The sequence below is a fragment of the Haemorhous mexicanus genome, chromosome 18 (assembly GCF_027477595.1).
Source record: "Haemorhous mexicanus isolate bHaeMex1 chromosome 18, bHaeMex1.pri, whole genome shotgun sequence".
NCBI lineage: Eukaryota > Metazoa > Chordata > Aves > Passeriformes > Fringillidae > Haemorhous > Haemorhous mexicanus.
Window position 1 is genome coordinate 15699347 of NC_082358.1, and position 20014 is coordinate 15719360.

The 20014-nt window shown below is 40.7% G+C and overlaps 1 protein-coding gene across 3 annotated transcripts in view; it reads left to right on the forward strand.

Moving 5' to 3' along the window:
- The window catches only part of PREX1 (phosphatidylinositol-3,4,5-trisphosphate dependent Rac exchange factor 1), a 115695-nt gene that overhangs the window by 85782 nt on the left and 9899 nt on the right, over positions 1-20014 (forward strand). For 2 of the 3 annotated variants that reach the window (XM_059862461.1, XM_059862459.1), the window contains exons 16-31: positions 1067-1209; positions 2180-2272; positions 3722-3870; positions 4784-4869; positions 6371-6507; positions 6952-7123; positions 8383-8570; positions 9333-9494; positions 10065-10275; positions 11480-11741; positions 13411-13617; positions 15808-15896; positions 16277-16359; positions 16817-16907; positions 18205-18333; positions 19033-19074. In XM_059862461.1, coding sequence (XP_059718444.1) covers positions 1067-1209; positions 2180-2272; positions 3722-3870; positions 4784-4869; positions 6371-6507; positions 6952-7123; positions 8383-8570; positions 9333-9494; positions 10065-10275; positions 11480-11741; positions 13411-13617; positions 15808-15896; positions 16277-16359; positions 16817-16907; positions 18205-18333; positions 19033-19074 — 2244 coding nt within the window. The remainder of the gene's footprint in view (positions 1-1066; positions 1210-2179; positions 2273-3721; positions 3871-4783; positions 4870-6370; positions 6508-6951; positions 7124-8382; positions 8571-9332; positions 9495-10064; positions 10276-11479; positions 11742-13410; positions 13618-15807; positions 15897-16276; positions 16360-16816; positions 16908-18204; positions 18334-19032; positions 19075-20014) is intronic. The other variant, XM_059862460.1, reaches the window with a different exon arrangement.

The following is a 20014-nucleotide window of genomic DNA, read 5'->3' on the forward strand; positions in this document are numbered from 1 at the left end:
GGGAAGCACTGAAGGAATTAGACAAGCTAGAAGGAGCATGTTTTTCCACTGCATCTCTTCCAGAGCCATGTGATCAATGCACAAGCCAAGTGCTGTCCTGAAATATCACCAAAAAATATCAGCTGTTAGGTAAAATTGCCTAGTTCTTGCCTCAGTCCTCAGTGCTGAGGTATCTAAATCTGAAGTGCCAAATTAGACAAGTTAGACATCATCCATCCTCAAACAGGGAAAGTAAACAAATCACATCTGTATCAGTATGAAATAGAACATATAAGTCCTAAGAGTAAACATAGTTTGTCAAATGAAACATTCAGTTTTAGTCATAGATAACATTTGCTCACTGTATTTTGAATAGTGTTTCTGAGAGCAGGTTATTGTAAATAATTAATGGAGACCTTCCATAGTAGTTAATGTAACAATAGTTGGGGTCTTTCTTAAAGAATTTGGTCTGTTCTGAGCCCATGCAAACTTGTGGCATTTATTACGTTCTTTGTCAAGGAAGACCTTTGCATAAGTACATGTGGAATGTAGAAGTTGCTCATCACTTGCTGTTTTTATTTGAAGGCCCCAGGTCTCATATTTGAAAAACTGGTAAAGAATATTTTCATGCCTTCTAGAATTTTGTAGATCTCATTTCCCTCTCAATTATATTTTTAAAGTTGAGCCTTAGTCTATGTGGACACCTTATATCCTTTTCAACCGCCCCTTTACCCGTATTTGCTCCTTTTATAGTTTTTTAATATTCATTTTGATGTGGGAAAGGAGCATGAGGCTTTGAGTAGCATCTTCCTTCCAAGAAGATCTTTTGCATTTTATATAAATTCTGCATGCCAGGGAGGTTACATCATGTCATGAGCTACTATGCACTGTGAGGAAAATTCTTGTCCTAAAACACAGAATTAGCTTAAAAATACAGAGCTGAGGAACTGACTCATAGCGATGCATCAGGTCTGTGTTCTGTAAAGATGGGGGAAATGTTTAGAATTTCCTTTAACTTTCTCCTCTGTTTCTCTCTTTTTTTTCTCCATGTAAATGCATGTATGTATTTCATATACATAATTTCCAGTCCTAGAGAAAAGTGAATTTAAGGATGAATCCTTATATTTCCGCTTTTATGCTGATGAGGAGATGGAGGGCACCAGTTCCAAGAGCAAACAATTACGTAATGACTTCAAGCTCGTGGAAAACATCCTGGGAAAGAATCTTCTGGTAAGAAATATGTGAATGTGTAAACTTTGATGTTTCTGCTAAAATGGTTTGTTTTATAATAGAGGAGAATAATGAGAGAGTAGAATTAAAATGGGCAGTTGCATGTTTAGCTAGGTTTTTCTTCACTGCATAAATGCTACTAATTCTTGTCTGCTTTGCTGTATATATCCAACTTCTATATCTCTGACTTTTTAGTTAGGCAGACTGCATAACTTACTCTAGGAGCACGGGAAATCCTTAAAATGCAGGCCCCTTTCTGGAGCTTGTGACCATCCTGCTGTATTGGGAGTTTTGGATCTACAGTTCACACAGGTGCAAGTGCATGGAAGTTGCCGCCTGTTTCCAGTGCACAGCTCAAACCCTTTCTATTCCCAAGAAGCCCTTGCAAGAGTGTAAGGGAGATATTAACACAGGTATTTCAGGGCATCATTCTCTAAGCCATATGAATGCTGTTGTTGTAGTTCTGAAGTGTATCCGTCACCCTCAATCAAAAAAAAGAAACAAATGACTACACTCAATCTGTAGTGCATTCACTAATGGAAAATACTGAATAATGATGAATTCTGTAATCCAAAAGTGAAAGATCTATTGAAGGATGAAGGGCTAGGTGTTAAAATCAAATGCAGGTTCTAAAAGAGGAGTTGATTAACCATTGGAAAAAACTCTCAAGGGTGGGAATAGATTCTTCACTTCTTGAAGACTGCAGATCATACCTGAGTAATTCTGGAAAATCTGCTTTGTTATATATTAAGGGATCTATGCAGTAATAACTAAGATTAAATTTTATGGCTCGTGTTTTGTAGGCAATCAGACCAAATGATCTGGTAGTCCTTTTCCATCTTAAGACAGAAGTGCAGATCAGTTGTGGCTTGCAATGCAAAGTCTAATTTCTCATCTCCAGTCTTCACCTTTTCTGTGAACTCCATATTTATGAAGCATAAATATGTGTAAATATTGTGCTCTGTTTAAGATTTTACCAGAAGAAGATGACTATGGATTCGACATAGAAGAAAAGAACAAAGCAGTTGTGGTGAAGTCAGTTCGACGAGAGTCTTCTGCCGAGGTGGGACCTCACATTCATATTTTGGTATCTAAGAATGTTTCAATACTTAGAAATGTTACAAACCATCCTTTTAAAATCTGTTTCCTTTAAAGGCAGCTAATAGAAGATGGCTGTCTTCTACAACTCCCGGTAATAAGCTGTTTCTGTAAATTGATAAGTGTTTTGGCATTACTGGGGGACTTGAATTATTGGTAAGTGATAGGATGAGAGCAGTATCTGTGTGATGATAGCTTACTTCAGGTTCCTTAGCAACTTTCATTTAAGGAGGGAGGGAAAGTAACACTCTTTTGGGATAGCAAAGATGTTTAATGGGGAAACAGGTTTGTTTGAATGAAAGCTGTATTTATAGATACGTGGTTTTACCTTTAAAAAGCGTGCAGTCATTTCTCTTTATGGTATTTTTTAGGAGTTCTACAGAATGTATTTGCTTCGTTTCTTTGAAGCACATAGATGGCCCAAATGTCTTAGGATCTGAGTATTTCTTAATCACTCATGTAGCCCTACAGAATTCTTATGTGGATCACACAGTGTGATCTTCCATTTACCAAAATAAGGCACAGATACACTGCTGAAGATAAGAGAGGACTAAATGACTTGTCAAGGGTTTCACAGTGGCATACAAGACAGAGCTTCTAATTAAAATTCCTGGACTTTTAATTAACAATTAATTAACTTTTAATTAACTATTACAGAATTTTTGGATGTCAGCATTAAAATTTGTTGGTTACGCCTTTGGACTACAAATAACTCCTAGATTACTTGCTTTGTGGAAATAGCTGAAGTGGACAGATTGGTTTTAGCAAGTTGAAAATGTCACATGGGAAGGAATTTTGAACTGAAGTTGTGTTAGAATGAAATTATTTCAGTATTCCTGATTGAATCTAATGGCTTTTTAAGCTAATGAAGAGCTAGTACTTCACTTAAAGCAGAGACAGTTCTCATCACCACTTCAAACCAGGTTACATTTACTGACTGGCTATAGGTTGGTTTTGCAAGGCTGATGGCTGAAAACTGTCCACAGCTCCTGTGCCCAGGGTTTGGGAAGTCACACTTCTGCGTCTCACTGGTTATCACAGCCACTCTGTCATGGGGCCCTAGCTTTCAGTTGTGTCCCCCCACCCCTTTTTTTTTGTAGTCTCCTATTTTAATAGTCCCTTTAAAATCTGTAGAAGAAAAGTAGTAAGATTTATCCATTGCAAACTAAGACACATCTGTAGAAGTGGCATATTTCTAAAGATACTGGCGAAATATCTTTGTTTTCTGTAAGTGCAGAAAACTTTAACAGGGAGTGACAAATGACTTGATGAACCAACACTACTTATAGGGTATTCCATGTGAAAGTAATCCGAGAAATGTCCGTAAGTAGGGAACAGTTGAACGTTGAAGCTGGACCTTTCGGAGTTGCTGCTAGTGATCCAAAGTGCTCTGTGGTGTTTGTTCCCTTTGCAGATGGCTGGCCTGCAAGCAGGAAGAAAGATATATTCCATCAATGAAGATTTAGTATTCCTACGCCCGTTTGCTGAAGTGGAAACCATCTTATCCCAGTCCTTCTGCTCACGAAGGCCACTTAGGCTTCTGGTAGCCACCAAAGCAAAGGAGTAAGTGCCAAGATGGGCAGAGAGAAAAGATTATTGAGAAATGTCAGTTACTAAGTAGTATTTCTACAGTTGTAGTGAAACCTGTGTAAACACTTTGCTGTGCAGAAGCCACTCAATAGGAAAGCATGACAGAAATGAGAGGTACAAGAGTCATGGCTTGTTTTCAGTGATGACCCTTGGGCTGCTAGGAGAGGTTGGCATGTGTTCTCTTTATATTACAGATAACTTTTGGTTTCCTTGTCTACAAACAAAATTTAGTTGCAAGGATTGTCATTCTTTCACAGGTGTGAAGCTTCTCATACTCTATTATGTGCATGGGAAAACAATTTCCACTCATTGAAACTTGGCTTATTTTTGGATGAGACTAATAATATCAGCCCTTACAGTTTTTCAGTCTACTATTGCTTCTTATTATGAGAGTTGGCCCTATTAGTGTCTTGTGTATTGTTAGATTCTGTAATCCATAGAACTGAAAGTCTCAGTGAAGGTTTGTTGCTGAATTCTAGTCCAGAATGTCTTGTCCAGTCTGTTTTGGCTTTTTAAAATTTTTTAGTGGGAAAAAATCCTCTGTTGGTATAGATCAGCACAGCTGCACTGAAGTTTGCACAGAAATGGAAGTGAATATAAATGCCTTAGAAAGTTTCTGTCAAATGTTTTTTCACTTAAAGATGTAATAAATTAAGAAGTACCAAATTTTAATTAACAAATAGAATCTCCCATCTGCCTTGGAGATTGAAGATGGAGTATATTTCTTCAGGTCTGTATATTTGTTATTTATTTGTAAACACCATGGATGGTTGCTTTCATCCAAACCCAGTTGTGAATGCTAAGGAAGGATGCTGTTAAGACCTGCCCAGAACTCTGGCAGCCTAAGTGAAAACCATGCTTTCTCTTCTCCATTATTTATCTTCAGGATTATTAAAATCCCAGATTGTCCTGAAGCGCTTTGCTTTCAGATCCGGGGAGCAGCACCACCATACGTTCACGCAGTAGGAAGAGGTAAGTAGAAGCTCTGTGGTACACTTAAGTTGGAAGTACAGCTGAAGAGATAGACGTGTATATAAAGTGTGTGTATGTGTGTATGTGTATATATATATATATATATATATATATATATACTTTTCAACTAAGACAGATCCAGGTTTCATTGTCTAGCTTGTTCTGTACAAATTCTGATACATTTAGTGACCTTAGTGACAAGAACCTCTGACAGACAAGAATCACACTCACATAACCATAGAACAGATTTCCTGCTTCAAACTGCTTGTCACCTAAATAGATTCTAAGACAAATGGTATTATTCTTATGAACTGAGTGTTGGGTCTCTAATCCCATCAAGACAATACAAGGAATAATTTACTTCCACAGTGGAAGAAACTTGAACGCTGCAATGCACAGTACTGTGGACTCTTTAGAAGGCATTATCACTTTAGCTCTTGCAAGCTAGAAATGGACTTGCTTAGTGACCCTTCTCTTGTTTCTTCTGAGACTGCTTAGGTAAAGCTTAACACCCACAGGGAAAAAAAAACCCATAAAACTGAGATGGTTGAGAAAAATTTGAGGGGTCATGCTGTCTGTGGCTTCCTCAGTATTTTTACCTGTAGTCATCCACAATTTGGGTCTGGGTTCTGAAGGTTCTGTAGGATCAGCAGGTTGGTAGACAAGTCATAACACAATCTGGACATCACAAAGTATGACATAAGACTTGGAGACTGCTTCTCCCTTTACACAGGCATATATTGCTACAAATTGCCAGTATAAGACAGAAGCAAAAGGCTCACCTTGATCTTCATGAAAGGGGAAAACACAATTTGGCAGAGATATTTACTACTTCTGTGCCTGACATATTTACCTGAGCTACAAGCAAAGCACAGCTTTAACCTTCATGTTACGCAGATGCAGGAAATACAACCTTTTAGACAGTTCCTTCCTTCAGAACAAATGTGTGTCTCCAGCTGAGTGCAGTCAGCTTAGGCAGCCCCCACAAATGGCATTCCCCGGGACACACATTTATTACACCAATTTATAGCAGCACCTACAACCACTTTTTCACTGTTTGGAGTGCAAGTTGGAAGTTGCAGCTAGGAAGATTGTCCTTTTTCAGGATTTTGCCTGGAAAAGACAAGTTACATTTGACATCATAGTCTTTTTGTGTAGCAAATTGTGTAACATGCAAGTGTTCTGTCTTCCAGGTGCAAGAGGCTGGAACAAATACAACAGTTTGTACTTAAGCAAGACCACAGCTATGTAACCATAAGGCTAAAAGAGAACCATATAAGAATCCCAAACAATTTCCCACAGAAATGTCAATTTCTAGCGTGAATACATTTAGACCTAGGAGATTGCTGGTTTTGCCAGCACTGCTGAAAACATGCAGGCATGACAGGACTGACCCAGCTCTTCTTACTTTTTCTAACCAGAAAACTTTTGCAAACTTTCCAGTATTCTCATCCATAGACAGATGGCATTTCTGTTTAACTTCTCTCCTGTTATTTTTCAGGTTCTGAGGCTGCAGCCGTAGGCCTTCATCCAGGGCAGTGTATTTTGAAAGTTAATGGGAATAATGCAACACATGGAAATTACAAGGAAGTTCTGGAGCACTTCACAGCCTATAGGACCAGGCAACAGGAATCACTGGTATGAACACACAACCTCACAGGAAGTACATTAATTCCTGCCTTTCATCTGCCCTCCTCTATTCCTGTGTTTTTACGCTCACTAAATATTCAGAAAAAGAACATCTACACATTTGTTTTGACTCATTTGCTTTTATGCCAGGGTCCTGCTATCACTGAGGGGACCCAATTCCATTTTCCCATAGTTGCAAAACACCTACAAATAATATGAAAGTCATTTTGTGCATACAGTACTGAAAATTATTAACTGTTACTAACCATGGAAGTTTACCCAGCTATTGATCTAAATTTTATGTTCTCTGAAGTTCAGAGAAAAACTGGGGTAATATTGATATTTCAGCTTACTTAGAAGACATAGAATTGATGGCTAGATTCACCTCTGTAGTCCAACTATTTGGAGATTGGGCACTTTGAGGTCCTAGCTGAAGGCTATATCTCTTGAAAGGGGTTGTACCAGTGGGTGTACAGAACACATGAAGATGCTGAAGAGGACAGAGTTCAGCAAGCAGCATCCCCTGCATGTTTAAATGGAAGTCGCCTGGGTTCCATCAGAGTCAACTCTGCACTAGAAGGACATGCAGAATTGGAACCCCTTCAAAGCAGCCAACAGGAATCAGGTAAAGATTCTCATGGGGGAAGAAAACCTAGGGACAATTCAGGGGCTTTCAGGAAGAAAACCACAGTAGAAATAAAAAGTATAATTATTATTGTAAAATATCTCTTGTCTTAGCAAAGCTTTGTAATTGAATGAGGTCTGCCAGAGGGCATATTTCTTTGCTGCAATTTATTCAGGGGGAGAAAAAATTGAGATGCACATAGAAATCGTGCACCACCTTTGACTCTTTCTTCTCTACAAGACAGCCAGTTATGGGAATGAAGATACTCAGCATTTTTAGAGTCTTTTGGTAGCCCCTGCAAACCTTGCATTTATGAGCAGTAGCTGATGGAGAGGGAACGTCTGCAAGTAACTCCACCTAGAATAATCTGTGTTTTCTGTTATTTTTGATTTGAGATTAGGATATTAAATTACTTTGATCTGGAGCAAGTCTTCAAGGCATGTTGCCACTGTTTCAGGAAAAGGTATGGGTGAATTTCCTCCTACTTTTGAAAGTATAGCTCAAGAATATACTTGTAACATGAAAGGTCTACTTTCATGTTGAGGGTTTATTCAGAAAAGTAGATGTTAAGGGAGACTACTCAAGCAAAATTTATTCCAAAGGACTTAGCCTGGACTCTCTGAATGCCATTGGCAACTTCTCCAGGAACAGATGCACGTCTGTGTGGATCCCATGCAAGGTCTGGTGATGCTGGTAATTTCACTCTCACTGAGTGTTCCAGCAGTGGAACAGCTGGAGCAGCGCCCTGGTAGAAGTGTGTGAGCAACTCCCTGGTAAATCTCAATTTGACTAGAACTTGAATTTGGTCTCTAGTGACAATAGAACTGCTTTGTGTAAAAAATGTTTTCTCCTCACCACATCCCTACATGACATCTCAGTCTTCCAGAGAGTTACTGCAGACAACAGGACTCAGATTAACATACTTCCCTTCTCTTATAAGCTTCTGCTAGGATCCGTGAACAGAAGTAGAAGTAGTGACCTGAGTGTGGATATGTGCACATGTACATGGAAGAACATCAGAATGGGGATTGGAGCATGTGTATTATCTAAAACTCTGTCACTGTCTTCATTAATGGCCAACAGCGAATGTCTTTCTAAGAATATTCTCTCAGTCTCCAGCATCACATAGTTCAAGACATTCTTTGAGCCAAAGGTTGTGTCTCTGCATTCAATATTCTTCTCAGCAGGTTTCTCTTGCCTGGGCAGGCCTGTGTTCACATGTGTTGCCAGACACCTCTAATGACTTACTTTGGTTCCAGCCCAGACTCCACAGACTGTAATTTCTCCAGTGGTCATTGGTGAAGAAACCCCTCTTATCAGCCTGACTGTGGATAACACCCACCTGGAGCACGGGGTGGTATATGAATATGTTAGCAGTGCAGGAATCAAATCCTTTGTCCTGGAGAAAATTGTGGAACCAAAAGGTTGCTTCATTCTCACTGCGAAGGTACGGAAAACCATACATGGTCAGCTTTTGCCTAAACAGAATGGGAAACCAATAATATAGCTTATTATTGGCCTCTGTGGGCTTGGCTCTTCAGTTGAGGTTGACATTGGTCTTCTCAGCCCTGCTTAGAGTTTTATTCATTAGAATGAGTTACAATAGCTTGTTTGGTATGAGTAATCAGCAAGTGCTTCCAGGACTTCAGCTGTTGAGGCAGATGGAGGGGAGCCCTCAGCTGTGGAATTCTTGCTTTTATCTGCCTGGTAACATACACTCTGCTGATATTTAAGGTGAATCTTTTCAGGCAGGAATTTGCTTTACCTTGCAAGAAAATAAAGTAACTTTTTCCCACCTGAGAAGCTGGATGGGTTGCTACAGGAATTGAGAAGAACTGCTGCTACTGGAAAGCAGCAGAGAGTGCTGAGTGGCCTGGTCATTTCTGACAAAAATGAGCTAGTAGTGAATTTTTTTCGCATCCCAGTAATGTTACTGTTATGTCTCATGGAAGCATGCTAGAGCAGGTAACTTGGACAGTGGATATTTTGATCCACTTCCATGATCCTAAACATTTTTGAGAAATGGTAGATGATTCTGACTATTAGACGCATTAGTGGTTCTCAGGCAGTAATAAAGGCAGCTTGTTCTGGAAGCAGCTTTATTCAACCATGGGGCTTTGCCTCTCACTGAGTGGAAGAAAACTGTATTTTCCCTCCCTGCCAGGACTCATACCATACTCATACCAAGACATACTGTCTTTTTGTTTAGATTTTAGAGGCCTTTGCCGCAGAGGACAGTAATTTCGTGAGGAACTGCGAAAGACTCATATCCCTAAGCAGTGCTGTGGCCACCATGCCCCAGTATGAATTCCGGCAAATCTGTGACACTAAGCTGGAAAGCATTAGCAGGAGGCTCACGACCTACCAAGAGGTACAACGCTACTAGTTATTGGTGAAGTCTTGAAACAATACTTCATTGTGCTAAGTGGGTCTTAGTATTCTTTATTAGTGAATACAAACTGTTTCTGAGGTGGGTATCCTGGAGGCATGAGAACAGCTCTGCAAGTTACTGAAATTGCAAGTTTTGAGTTAAAATACCTTGTCTGTAAATCACTCCTTTCTGCTTGTTAGAGCTGTGGGTTAAGACATATTATTGCAGGTTAGTTTCCACTGTTTAATGAATAAATACGAGAACAGATTGATGCATGTCTTAGTTAACATGAATGCAACTACAGTGTATCATGCTGTAAACAAACAAAGTGTATGTGCTTTTGTTGTGCAGTTACCTGAGCTGCTTGAAAAGAGAGTGCTAGGAGGTATAGCTAATTGCTTTCCTTTGTTGTTTTATGAGCTTTTTTTTTTAAATGTGTTATTCCAGCTGCAGCAGAAATCTGAATTCCTGGATTTCTGGAATAGGCGGCAGGAAGAGGAAAAGAATTGTCTATATTGCTTCAAATTTTTTTGAAGGTGCAGTAGCACACACCTACTTTATTTCTCTCAGTTTGCAGATGAATTGAAAACAAAGGTGAGCCCAGCCTTCAAACAAGCCGTTATGGAACCTCATTCCCTCAACAGCATGGATTTCTGCCCCACCAACTGCCATATTAACCTCATGGAGGTATCATACCCCAAAAGCACTACCTCAGCAGGGAGATCGTTCAGTATTCGCATTGGACGGAAACCTTCTATTATTGGTCTTGATCCAGAGCAAGGTGATAATTAACTTCCAAATCATACTGATTTGATCTGTGTAAAAGACTGTGTTTTTCCACTGCTCAGCAAGGTCAAATATAAGTTCCAAGGAAACATAGTCTTGCCAGTACCCTTTCTTGCTCCTTAAAATTTTACAGTTAAATGGCAGCCTTCTTGTGTTGTGAAAAAGTAATGGCTTCAAGCATAGAGGGGCTTCAGGTGCCATGTTTTTGCTAGATGAACTGTTTGGGAATGATCTCGTGGTAGTTACATGGCCAGTGTGCTGTTGCCCTTAGTAGAGGTGACTTGCTGACTAAAAGTGAGCAGGGGCTGATGGCAATGCTAGTGCTTCATTCAGGGAGAAAACTGAAGTCAATCAAGAAAACTGAAGTCAATCACATTGTAGTGCTGCTTTCTACTCCCATTACTAAGTAAATTCCATGCAGTGGAACTGAAAGTCTCTACTGTGTCAGGGGATCTATTTTCTGATAAATGGCTGCTATGCAGAATTTCTCCTACAATCTGATTATTTGAGTTCCAACATTTTTTTATCATGATCTGACGTAACATGCTTCTGATTCATTGCCTTGTGAAGGTCAGAGTGCAGGAATGTTTGGAAGAGGGAACTATAGACTAACCAACTTTCTGAACAATGCCATTGATTATTCAAATTGAGGTTTGTAAAGGACCCCTGCTTGCTTGGCCAGTAGAATTTTTAATATGAGCTAAGGTAGGTAGCAAAGTACTGCACCGAAACCGTCAGCAATTCTATATGAAAAATAATTAATTTATCTTCTGTAAGGACAGAATCCTACTCCTTTATATGTATGTGTGTGTGTAAGTGTAAATGTCTATAGGGCTCAAATAAGAGCATAGACTAATTACTGAGAACCCAATTTCATTAACTTTTCAACAAGTGCTTTTAGAGAGCTTCTGTAAGTTTTCTGTATGAGTATACATGTGGACATAGGTCTTTACTTCCTTAATCTAGCCAGTTTCTGAACTGCAGTAAATTCAAAATATCTAGTAAGCATGACAGGAAAAAAAGCCCAACTTCTTTGGGTATTTTTCCAGAATAATTTTGTCATATAATGTAATTATATAAAACAGTTCTGTGAAATTTTAGTTTTTCCTGTCAGAACTCCCCTTATCCTAAATGATCATCACTAGGATGGAGTGGAGAAAATCGTGAGAGCCATACTAACTATATCCTTTAATGTTTAGTAGGTACCTTAAATCCAGTCTCATATACTCAGCATTGCATCGCCACTATGGCTGCACCATCTTGGAGATGTCCAGCCCCAGAAGATGGAGATCCTGATGGTTGCTTTGGCCAGCAGAATGGAGGAACAATTTGGGAAGAAAGGGGACTCAGTTTTCTGCTGAAACAGGAAGATTGGGAGATGCAGGACTCCTACCTGCATCTTTTTAACAAACTAGACATTGCGGTGAAGGAAATGAAGCAGTATGTCATTCAGATAAATAAGTGAGTACAAAATCCTATGCACTGGGGAAAGAAATCCTTATAATATTGAGGTAGTAACTCCAAAAGCACATTGTGCTGTCGGCCCCAGCTGTCTTCCCACCTGCCCTTGAATGACAAGTCCTCGCTGGTTGTGTCAAATCTACTCCTGGGCAGATCCACTAGTGTTTGTATTATTGTCTTTTGCTTCTAAAAGTCTATCTGAATTTGACAGCCACTGTTTTACTTACTGAATATTCCAAAATAAGAATCTAGGTGTTGTCAAGATCCTTTGAGATTTTGTCTGTCATAAGGCAGAAATGAGGGTTGAAATTAAGACAGTTCAACAGCTGAAGCAAAAGCTGCATGCAAACAAAGGAAAACCAGGGATTCATTCTCTACTTCCTGTGGGCAGGCAGGTGTTCAGCCACCTTCAGGAGAGTAGGGTCCCATCCTGTGCAGTGGTGACTTGGAAAGACAGACATCATTACTCCAAATAGCCCCTCTCTTTCCTCCTTTTCCACGCACTTTATGTGCTGAGCATGGTGTCACACGATCTGAAATATCCCTTGGGTCAGCTGGGGTCACCTGTCCTGGCTGTGTCTTCTCCCAGTCTCCCACACACCCCAGCCCCCTCCCCAGTGTGGCTCTACGAGGGGCCGAAAAGGCTTTGGTTCTGTGTTAGCTCAGTAGTTACAAGACCATCTCTGTATTATCAGCTTTGTGTTCAGCACAAATCCACAACAGTCCCATACCAGCCAATGGAAAAAAAATTTGGTCATGTGCTGCCAAAAGCAACACATGACCAAAACTTCATGTGGAAAGCATATGGACCCTTGTTTTCAACATGTATACAGAGGGGTGGTGGCCGCTGGGTATAGCCAGTGAGCTGAGGAGGAGAAATCCAGTGCCTTGGAGGAAGAAAGTGAGGACTTTCAGGCCACCATGGTTACAGTGATTAAGTTACACCTTATAGAGGTGGAGTACCTGTGGAAACGGGACCTTCTGGGAACTGGGATTCATGGGGATCTCCTGAGGTTTAACAAGACCAAGTGCGAGGTGCTGCACCTAGTCGGGACAGGCTGGAGAATAAAGGGACTGAAAGCAGATGTGCCAAGAAGGACTTGGGAGTGCTGGTGGCTGAGAGGCTGGACATAAGTCATCAGTGTGCACCGACAGCATCATTCAGTCCTGGGCCATCTGTGTCCTGGGCTTAGCCCCACAGTGTGGGCAGCAGGTGAAGCCAGGGGGAATCTGCCCCTCTGCCCTGCTCAGGTGAGACCCTACCTGCAGAACTTCTTCCAGCTCTGGAGTGCCCAGCTCAGGAAGGATGTAGGAGACAATCCAGAGGAGTCCGTGGAGATGATCAGAGGGACAGAGCAGCTCTGCTGTGGGAAAAGGCTGAGAGAATTGGGATTCTTAGGCTGGAGAAGAGGCTTTGGGGTGACCTTCTTGCTGTCTCCCAGTACCTAATGGGAGCCTGGAAGAAAGATGAGGAGAGACTCTTTACAAGGGCCTGGAGTGACAGAACAAGGGGGAATGGCCTCAAAGTGAGAGCATGTTCAGATCGGATGTTGAGTAGTAGCCTTTGTAAAGTGCTCACAAAGGTAGCTCTGGTTTCACATAGCTGCATTTAGCCTTAGTTGTTGCAGTTCATTTGTGGGACTGAGAGCTCTATGTTGTGCTTCTGCAGACTTTTGTCCACCATAACAGAACCTACAGAAGCTGGTGCCTGTGAGCCACCATCTACTGAGGACACATCCTCACCTTCCCTGGGAACAGAAGAAAGTGATCCTGACAAAGCTGAGCATGGTGGAATCAAGAAGGTCTGTTTCAAAGTTTCTGAAGAGGACCAGGAAGACTCTGGACATGACACAATGAGTTTCAGAGACTCCTACAGGTCAGTCTGAAGATTGTGCCACTTGTACCTTACTAGTTTCAAAGTTCTCATTCCAGTATGGATTCAACAAACAGGTTGTTTTCCAGTCAGTCAGTTATGTAGTATTCACTTCACTGATGTATTCATTACATTTATTGCCCTGGAGACATACACAGCAAAAATACTTCCCCCAAAATAATGCCAAAACACTAAGGTATCTAGAAAAGTAAATAAAATTAAATAATTCGGTCTAGTGTGACTTTCTGTGTTCTGCAGCCAGAAACTACAGAAGTCCAGCAGAATTCTCAGACTGCTTGGTCTTATAATAGCTGGTATTAACACTTGGTTCTGCAGCCAATTTTCGTGAAAGTCTAAGACATGGAGAAGCAGAAATGGACATTGAGGTTTTTATTTTTAATGGCCCTTTGAAACCATAAACAGAAATGTTTATTCAGGTGTCTCAAAATCTTTTTGGGACATGATTGACTGCTAGTTCTCCAGGAATATTTGCTACCAAAGGCAATCTCACTCCCAATTCCCTCTATTTTGGGGGGAAACATTTGGAGACAGCTTCAGAATGTGGGATAACAAATTGTGGCCATGTCTGATCACTGCAATTTAACATCCTTAATAGGCCATTTTTACATTTCTAGGAAGACCATAGAGCTGGGGTGATTCCCGCTCGGAATGAGTGACCTGTCTCTGGAATGTTCCCGCTGCAGTCCTGGTGCTTCACTTGCTGTTGGGCACTTGTACCAGTAGCAATAGGTGCCACCGAAGCAGGACTCCAGGATGGCAGAAGGGGAACCATTTGTGTTGGAAGGGGTCTCTGGAGTCTGCATAGTCCAGTCCCTTGCTCAGGACAGGGCCAGTGAGATTGGTTGCTTGGGGTCTTTTCTGGTTGAATATTGATCGCCTCAGAGGACAGCAAATACGAAGTCAATAAAGAAGTAGCACGAGTACTTGCAGTGCTGAGATCTGGGGAATCTCTGTTGTGTGAGATTTCAATCAGGATGTGTGCTTTGGAGCTTTCTGAGTGAAATGTGCTTTATTTCTTCCACTGTTAATAGGGTATCCCTATAGTTTAAACTTCTCTAATTGAGGCTAATTTATTCTGGGTAACAAAGTGACAGCACAAACAGTCTCTCTGGGCTTGTCACTTGTTCCAGAATTCTACACATTTGTTTGAGAAATGTTTGAGAAACAATATTCTGTCTTATCTGTATTAGGCAGAGGCAGAGAATTAAGCATATATTACAGATAGTAGTTACTTGAGGGGGAATGTGTTTTTATGGATTTTGATTTAAAATAGCATTGATTAGCTACAAACTCAAGCAAACTCTTATTGTAGATAAGAAAATACCTTGTTTGCAATAGCCAACAAGGCTTTTTTCTGTGATCATTTTGGAGGTGTAATTCATAAGGATTTGTATTGCAGAGTAGTTGCTGTAAGTATTAATCTTCCTGAGAAAAAACAGATTTCTTTTATACTAGATTTTAAAAAGGACAGCAAGAATCCCAATAAGGGTTCTTTCAGGTGCTCTTATATTTTTCTCTCATCTCAGTTAAAAATTACTTCAGAGGCAGATACGGTGGAGAATTTTTTAAGCTTTGTTTTGGGCTTGTACCATTAAAACCACTGTCATTATCCCTTCATTGGAAGGGGACAGCCTGAGATCCATAGTCTTTTTGGTTACTCTCAGTAAGAATAGTTAAAGGGAACTTTAAAGAGAGGAGATTCACTGTAGAATTTTCCAGATGTGCATGAGCCAGGATTGGTGTGGAGCAGTCTTGACTCCTCCACTTCATTGTAGGATCTGCAGTGCCTGATTCTCCAGTGGCTTAGATTCCCTAAATTTTCTCTCCCACCTCCACTATCTGTGCTACTGCAGCCTCCCTATATGCTGGATTTGGATGTTGTAATACTCTGAGAATTGGTAGCAAATGTTTAGTGGAGATGTCTGTTTCCATTATTTGCAGAAGCAGGCTGATGTATTAACCTTCAGTGTTAACTGAAATAGAAGAAGGCATCCTGTGACAGCCCAGCTCCAGAGTCCTTGCTTAATGGCTGTTGTGCATGTCATTAGTTGGAGTCATTTCAGTTTCACAGAGCTGGGTTTGGGGAGACAGTGCTAATAAAGCCGAGTAGCAGTGTGGGTGCCTGGGTGTGGGGACAGCCTTTGTTCAATGCCCTCTGTGCTCTCTTTGCAGTGAGTGTAACAGTAACCGGGACTCCGTGTTGTCCTACACCAGCGTGCGGAGCAACAGCTCTTACCTGGGCAGTGATGAGATGGGATCAGGTGAGTATGTGCACAGGTCACAGGCATCCTTCTTGTGCCTGGCCCTTCAGCAGTGCTGAGAAGTCTGTGCTGGTTATAAGCACTTGCATGTTTAATTTGTATGTGGTGGTCTCTTCAAAACTAATCACAAGAACATAAAGATACAGATTTGCCTTTTTCTAATAAACCACAGTAAGTTGGAACATGGGAGAGGTATTAGGCAGGGGTAAGTTTCTTTAGTTATTGGACACTTGCACAATATGAAAATAATGAGTATTTTGGCCTAAGAATTGGAGATAAAGCAGCAGTCATTATTTACCTCACACCAGTGGGAAGCTGTGCCCATGCCTCATCACAGATCATGTTTGTAAGTTCAAAGCTTTTCATTTGTCGTGTATTAGGAGATGAGCTTCCCAATGATATGAGAATACCTCTAGACAAGCAAGACAAACTTCATGGCTGTCTGGAACACCTTTTTAACCAGGTATGTAAAGCATTAGTCTTACACAGAATTGCTTTCTCTTTATCAATGTCAATCAAGAAATTTTAAGTACCAAATTGTGTTATGAAATAATATTTTGAGGAAGGTGTACTATCGAGATTTTGGGGTACACTGTAAGCAAGTATATTATAGGACAGTTTGATGAATCATTTTTATCTGTGTTATGAGATTTGCCTTGTGATTTAAGCAAGGCCGACTTGCCCTACCTAAGGCTTAAGACTAAGGGAAAAAAGGCTTTCATGGAAAAAAAGGACAAACCTCTAGTACTTTGATGAAAATGGATCACATTTGCAGATTTCAGAAGGTTCTCACAAGTTTAGCGTGCAGATGTGTTTATAATGTGTAACCACAGAGAGCTGGTTGCTATTCTCTTACCTCATCAGCATGTAGATCATCATTGTGCAAAATGCTGTTATTAAATGTTAATATTAAATTGTAGGTTGATGCAATCAATGCACTTCTGAAAGGACCAGGAATAAATAAGGCCTTTGAGGAAACCAAGCACTTTCCCACGGACCATAGTTTGCAAGGTAAAGAAATAGATTGACTGTATTTAATAATGTGATTTCCAAGACTTCAAAGCTTAACATGAAAGCATATGTGCTATGGTCACACAGAGTTCCTTAACTCTGCAGCCTACCCAGTCATGCATTAGGCATGTACCATGTCTGACCACTGAAATTTTTCTATCTCAAAGAGGTAATTTTCATGGGAATTCTTCCTGAAACACACAGAAGCCTCTTTTGTCACATGCTGCTCAATTCTCGCAGCTCTTTCACAAGTTTCCAAATCCCTGCTTTGCTGTGAACATATTTGAAAGGGTATAAAGTAGGGATAGTCAGATTCAAGGCAAAGGAGTGCTCTGATAAGCTGATGAGGGGTTGACCATTGAACATCCAAGGCACCAAAGGTTCTACCTTAGTTTGCTTAATGATTTACTCTGCTTTTCTTCAGATGGATGATTGCCAGAGTAAATTCATCCTCACATACCACTTATCTTGAAAACTGATTCCCATAGAGAGCAAACAGATGATACCATGTTTTCTTTTTCCTCAGGGACTGTGATGACTCTTTGGTCTTGATGGTCTTTTGGGGCTCGGGTTGTTTCTTTTCTGCCTGAAATACACAGGATTTTATTATTTAAATATTTGCTGCATTTCCTTTCCCACTTGAAAGCTCAAATATTCCTTACTACTCCTGCTATACCTCAGGTGCTGTCGGAGGTGAGAGCTCCAACCTCTCACAGGCTCTAGTTTTTAGTTACGGTGGTAAACTCTAGAACTAGAGATGTTTTCCTGTTTTTTTGGTTTTTTTTTTTTTCCTGGACTCCAGAAATAACTCCTGCGAAGTTCTGTTATATGTACTCATCTCTATGAACACATTCACATTTGTGTACTCGAGGAGCATCTGTTAGCCTTTCCATGCACTGTTGGAATGAAGTGAAGAAATAAAGAGACGTTTCTTTTATTTTGCTTAAACAGAATCTCATTTATTAAAAGTAGATTAATTACCCTGAGAGAGTCTTTTAGTTAACTGATCACACTGAGAAACAGACAAACCCTGCCTACACTCAGCTGGAATCCTGGACCACAGTGTCTGCTTAATAGCTACCATAGACACCTTTTTGTGATGGATGGACATTGGAATGCTCTTCTGGTCCTGTCCAGGATCAGTTATTTGGCATAATTTTTTTAAGGATCTATTGAATTCCTGGTTACTGCTATTGGTACTGCTTATCTGCTTTCATCTGTATTCACATTATAACTCCTAAGCCACTCTTATTTATGTGGCATGTCCTAAATGGCTAACACACTCCATGTTTTCTAGAATTTAAACAGAAGGAAGAAACCACAGTTAGGTGCCGGAATAATATTCAAGCCAGCATTCAGGAAGATCCATGGAACCTTCCACTGCGCATCAAGAACCTTGTTGACATCATACAGAAACATGTGGAAGGTCTGTAAATAAGGAAACATTTGTCACTAGCTTCAGGGAGAAGAGATCTTAATCAAATCTAGCAGTTGATTTCATAATTTTAACTCATTTTGTAATAAGGCTGTCCCAGACTCTAGAGAGGACCAGGTAGAGCAGGTTATGGTTTGCAGAGTTCTGGTACTTTATGGTAAAATGGCACCTGTGCAGCAATGCCAAAGACCTTTTCCCCCCTTTATCTCATCAGCCCATTCAGATTGATGTCAGAGTGATCTATCTTCATGTGCATTTTAAACCCTTTTAGAAAATGAAGAGAGAGATGCTTGGTACATTCCAGATGGTGAAGTGAATTCTAATCAGATATTACAGCATCCTAAACCACTGCAGTCTGGTTGAACTGAAACAGGAGGTGAAACTGATGTTTACAGATCAGTGTGAAGCACTGGATAGTAATCGCCTCCTTAGGGATTCATCTGCAAATGCAATTTGTTTCCAGTAATTCATGGTAGTTAACAGAACATGTAGCTAGTAAAATTCTTTGCTTTACACTTAGTTTTTTTTCTGTCATGAACATGTCTGTGCAGGTGAGGGCCATCAGAGTAAATAGACATGGCCATGCAGGTGCCAGGGATTTGGGGGGAGTTAGGAAACTGTTAACCAGCTGCAATCACATCTACCTTGGTATTATGCTGACTACAGCATTTCTTTTCTTCACTGTTTTAGATGGGAAGAATCAGCTTCTTTTGGCCTTGTTAAAATGCACAGGTAACGGGTTTTCATTTTTTACAAAACAACATACCCAAGAAGTCCCTAAGATTGTGGTTTTAAACCAAAAAAACATACCAAAGAATTTCCTAAGATCGGGTTTTTCTGTCTTCATTTTTTCCTTCATACAATCCTCATTCTCAGATGGAAGAGAGCCCTCCTTCCCTTTACTCCTTCCTGCTGTGGTGAGAACATGCAGCAAAAATTAGATCTATTGCACAACTTTTTTGAGCCCGTGGACTCTGTCATCATTCCAAACAGAGCAGGCATACTGAAATGACAGCCAAGAACAGACTAAGACCTTACATGTGCAAGGAGAGCCCACATAGGCTGGGGACATCAGGAACCTGTTGCCACACACCAAACATTGTGCTTGCAGAGCAAGGGACAGGTCTTTACAAGGAGCCTGGGCACAGTCTTTTTGTAATTGTAGCACTTACTTGGAGTCCTTTTGTTTGAAAAGAATGTAATACATAACTGGAAACTGGTGCCGCACTTGCTTCTCAAATCTTCATAGAATGAAGATCAGAGATTTGTATGTCTCTAACTTAGCTCTCAGCTCCTGCCAGGGCTGGTCTGTGGGTCTGTCCAAAGCAAGCTGTGTGCCACTCTACTGACCACACAGGCTGGGTTTTGATAGCAGATAAAATGTCTCCCAAAGAGTCTCTCTATGGATGCCCCATCTCCTGCAGCATTTCCATGAACATCTGCTGGAAAGAAGGATGGCTGCCCTTAAGCTGAGAATATGGCCCAGGGCCTGGAGTGTGTTAGTCAGTCTATTGTGTTCAGTGCTTATAAAAATAATCCAGACCTTCGAAGCCTCTGAGTGATGTCTTCAGCTTCTTTCCCTTGGGAGCAGTGCCTTGCCAATGAGAGGCTGCTGCAGCACTGCAGAGCCTGCTGGAGGGGCTGGGGGTGCCTGGGAAGTAACTCTTTATTT